A 5,006-nucleotide genomic window follows, 5' to 3' on the forward strand; every position below is an offset into this window, starting at 1 on the left:
GGAGAACAGTAGAAGGCATTGGAAGCCCCTTGAACTGGAGTTACAGATGGTTGTTAGTGTGAGTCCTAGGAATCAAACCAGGATCCTCAGGAAGAGCAGCCAGGGCTCTTAGCCACTGAGCCATCTCTCTAGCTTTGCAGTACATGAATTTATTTCCAAGGTTTGTTTGTTTGATTTTTCTATTTTCATGGCTATGATGAAGTGGCAGTTCTATATGGAATATTAGGGGTTCTTTTATCTTTATTCCTTGGTGTGTATGTGAATAGGCAGAGGGGGCTATGTGTGTATTAGTGCATGTATGTATGTGTAGGTGGAGAACACAGGGCAGTTTGAGATGTTATTCCTCGGGAGCCATTTCCCATGTTTATTGAGACAGGGTCTCTAACTATGACCTCGGTTTTCCTTATTAGGCTTGGGTGGCTTGCCAGTGAGCACCCTGGATCCTTCTGATTCAGGACTTGGGTATATATATTTTTATTGAATTTTGTGCATTTGCATAGGTCTTGTGCATGCCGTAATCATTGTGTAATTTCATATGGACAAGCTTCTAGTCACCTGGAAAACTCTTGTTTCCTTGTGGTCTTCCAAAAACCTTGGCTCTTGCAGTCCCTCCAACCATCTTTCACAATGGTCCCTGAGCCTGGGTAGCAGAGATTTAATGTAGGAGTCTGAACTAGGGACACACACTCTATAGTTTCTTATTCTCTACATTTTTCCCAGTTGTGGCTTTCTGTGTTAATCACCTTCTGTTGCATGAGGAAGCTTTGCTGGTGAAATTTGAGAAAGCAAAGAAGCTTCTTTTTGCATCAGAGACTAATACAGATTTCTAGAATAGATAAAACACAGAGAACGAGTGTCTGCTAGATGTCCAGCCTTAAGTTACACATCTACAATGAAACCTCTGCACCAAAGGTTCATGGAACATAGCAGAACAGGGTGTAGAGAGAATATTAATGGAGCTCTCAGTTCACTCCAAGTCCAGAGTTTAATGTGGGAGCTGGGATCACACTCAGGTTCTGGTCCTTCTTAATCCATCCCCCTACACAGAGTCACCTACCAGCCACCTTATCAGAATTGCTATGAACAAGTTGTTAATTTCAAACATTGGTACAAATACTTATTTATCACAACTTTTTAAAAATTTAATGCACTTTTATTTTTATGTATATGAGTATTCTCCCTGCATGTATGCAAATGCACCATGTGAATGCAGTGCCTTTAGAGGCCATAAGAGGGCATTGGATCCCCTGGAACTGGAGTTACAGATAGGGATAGTTAGCTGTCATGTACATGCTGGGAACTGAACCCCAGTCCTCTGCAACAGCATCAATTATTGTTGTAAAAATTATTCCGATTTTTTGATAACTTTCAAATTTTTAAAAAAATTGAGAATTTCACATGTAATTACTATATTTGCCTCATTACCAGCCCCCTTCCCCCCTCCAACTACTCCTACCTATATTTCCCTTGGAATTTATTGTCCTCCTTTTTGATTATTCTAATCACATGTACTCAGTAATAGACTTTACATTAAGGCCTACTACATCTACCCTCCTAAACCAAAGCAAATTGCTTGCCACATTCTAAATTCTTAACCTCTATTCACAGATAAGTGTAGTTGTTGTCCCTCTGTAAAGAAGCCTCTTTTGCAATAGATGGAGACTATTACATAGATCCTCAACTCATAAAAATGCAGAGAATAAGAAACTTTGTAGTGTGTAGCCTCAAATCAGACATCTGTATTGTAGTCAGATTTTAAAAAATATTTTATTTATTATTTTTTAAAATTTTATGCGTCTGAGTGCACCACCCACATGTATGTGAGTGCACCCATGTCATGCAATATTGCAGAGGTCAGAAGATTTTTAAGACCTTCTTTCAGTCTCGTGAAATTCCATGAAGCAATTGAAAAATCAAGATTCTTACATGATTATTATTGACAACTGGAGAAGAAAGGCTGGGTCTTCCCATAGAAGGATAGTTGAAACACGTCTTCTCAGGGTTCATTAGAGAAAAGAGAGATATGAAAATGGTGACAGAACAGTTTTACCTGGGTCAACAACATGGTTTCTTGTCTTCTTTCTCATGTTAGAAGCACTGAGACAATGAAGGGAGGAGGAAATATTACCGAGATCACCGAATTCATCCTCCTGGGATTCTCAGATTTCCCCAGAATCACAGCACTGCTCTTCATCGTATTCCTGCTCATATATATCACAACTCTGACCTGGAACCTGTGCCTCATTGTTTTAATAAGGATGGATTCCCACCTCCACACCCCCATGTACTTCTTCCTCAGTAATCTGTCCTTCATAGACCTCTGCTATGTAACCTCCACAGTCCCTAAACTGCTTTTCAGTTTCTTCCAGGAAAAGAAAACTATCAGCTTTGTGGGATGTGCAGTTCAATATTTCTTCTTTTCAATGCTGGTGACAAGTGAATCTTGCCTCATGACAGCCATGGCCTATGACAGGTATGCTGCCATTTGTAACCCTCTGCTCTATTCTTCCATCATGTCTTCCACTCTCTGTGTTTGGATGGTGATGGGATCATATATGGGAGGACTCACAAGTTCATTACCTCAGATTTGTGCCTTGCTACAGCTCCAATTCTGTGGACCTAATGTCATCAGGCACTTCTTCTGTGATATAACCCAGCTCATACATCTTTCCTGCACTGACTCTTTCTTTGCAGAAGTCCTGTTTGTAATGATAGCAACAGTCTTTGGGATAATGAATGCCTTAATTATTGTGATATCTTATGTCTGTATCATCTTGTCCATCATGAAGATCACAGCCACTAAAGGCAGGTTCAAGGCATTCAACACCTGTGCTTCTCACCTGACAGCTGTTTCCCTGTTTTATACATCTGGTGTCTTTGTCTTTTTGCGTTCAAGCTCTGGGGTTTCCTCTAGCTTTGACAGATTTACTTCCATGTTCTATATTGTGGTTATTCCCATGTTGAACCCCTTGATTTATAGTCTGAGGAACAATGAAATCAAAGATGGCATGAAAAGGCTGCGGAAGAAGACAGGCATCTGTTAAAGTGTCAGATTTATAGATTTTGGACACTTTTGACCTGTCAGAAAAACCATCGACAATAAACTACACCTGAGTGGAATTCATGAAATTCATGAGATTTTGTAAGAAGAAATATTTATCTGAAACATTCAACATTCCAATAAAAATCAGTAGCCAACAACATGTTCAGAAACACATTCTGGTTCCCCCATGGATCACATGACTTTATGTACATGACAAAATCTACTTAGAGTTTATAAGAGGATATTTCAACAACAACACAAAGATTCACCTTTTGATTAGTTTAGATGGACCCAGGAGGTGGCGGTGAGAAATTGACGATAATATCTGAGAGTAGCATTCTGATGCTGTGTTAGGTGTGTGAGGTCCCTGGGAAATTCTATGTTCCAGGAATTGACTGCATTGGTGACTGTTCAGAACTCTTATACATAGATAATAATTGATGTTGTCATTAAAGCACAGTTTTAAAGAAGAAACTCAGTGTATTAAATACTTTCTGCTGCTGTGCTAAAATTCAATGTGCAAGGCAACATATAGAAGGAAGGGTTTATTAGGCTTTTGTTCCAGATTAATAAGAACTCCATCATGCACAGTAGGGGCTGCGATCTTAGAAGACCACCCGAGAGTGTCTGGATTCAGTATTTCTGTTGTAGTGAGCTTCCCCAAATCACAGCTGTCACTATTTAGACATTCTTAAATCACTCTGTGCCCACCCCTCTGCATTGGGACCATGTGAGGCCCCTTCCAATTTTGCCAGAGCTAGACCTCTCTGCCCAACCATAGGGGCCGAGACCTTAGCAGATTGCCTGGGAGTGCCTGAATCCTACCTCCTCCTGGTGGTGAGATTCTCCAAATTGTTCCCATCTCAACCCTCTGCATTGGGACCTGTGAGGCCACTCCCACTTCTCCAGGGATAGACGTCTTTGACCTACCATAGGGGCCCAGACCTTGGTGGACTGCCTGAGAGTGCCTGGATCTCCTGGTGGTGTGCTTCCCCAAGTCAAGTTGTGCCCACCCTCTAATTGGGACTATGTGAGGCCCTTCCCACTTCACCTGGGCTAGATTGCTCTGACCAACAGTAGATGCCCAGAGTTCAGCAGACTGCCTGACAGTGCCTAAATCGCACCTCCCTATAGAAAAACTTCCCAAATTGTGCTGAGAGTGCCTGCTAGTAGGGGTCCAGGCATTTCAAGGAAGGCTGAGTGTACCTCACTGGAGCCTGACTTGGGCCTCTGTGGGAGCTCCTGAGTAGATGAGTTGAAGCCATCAGTTCCCTCCAATATAAAATCTGAGAGAACCTGAAACCTAGACCAACAAGCTTTACTTACCATATAAGAAAACAAGAAAGGCACATCAATAATACAAACAGAAGGAGACTTCAACAAAGGATGGCTTGACTTTCATACCACAATCACAAACAACAAAAGAAATCCACATGCCAATATCACAATGGAAAAATAATAATATGGAAAACCAAAACAGTATGTTTCCACCAAACTCCACTTGTCCTACAGAAGAGTTCTTCAAGAAGAACCACCTAGAAATAATGCAGTGTTGGGAAACCCTGCTGTTAGGGTTGTAGTTCTCCATGTCTGGATAGCCCTAAGGGGCTTGGGTCAAATGGAAGGACTCCCCTTTTCAGCAGGGGGCCTCCTGCTCTCTTCCTGGCTTACCTGGAAAGTGCCACCAAGCACAGATGCCTGACCTTATTTGGAACATGACCTTTGGCATAGTTACCTGGAGTAAAAACTACCCCCAGGTTTTTTCTATATGATAATCAGGCATTGCCTGATAGTTTGGAAGACAGGAGCCCACTGCCACATGTAAATAAAGCATACTATGAGCACCTATCAGCTGAGGCTTTGGCTACTGCCTCCACACTATAATTTCTCTAGTTCTCCCACTGAATAAACGGAGCTGTTTCACTGAGTCTGGAGCTGTATCACTGCTGTTTCACTGCCCCAT

At 41.8% G+C, this 5,006-nt stretch overlaps 1 protein-coding gene across 1 annotated transcript; it reads left to right on the forward strand.

Annotated features, from left to right (window-relative positions):
- Positions 1 to 2,105: 2,105 nt before the first annotated feature.
- Positions 2,106 to 3,044, forward strand: LOC103733377 (olfactory receptor 5AN1-like). The gene has a single exon (XM_008832192.1). The coding sequence runs from the start codon at positions 2,106 to 2,108 to the stop codon at positions 3,042 to 3,044; it is 939 nt and encodes a 312-aa protein (XP_008830414.1).
- The last annotated feature ends 1,962 nt before the right edge of the window (positions 3,045 to 5,006 follow it).

The sequence above is a fragment of the Nannospalax galili genome, unplaced genomic scaffold (genome assembly GCF_000622305.1).
Source record: "Nannospalax galili isolate Female #2095 unplaced genomic scaffold, S.galili_v1.0 scaffold936, whole genome shotgun sequence".
NCBI lineage: Eukaryota > Metazoa > Chordata > Mammalia > Rodentia > Spalacidae > Nannospalax > Nannospalax galili.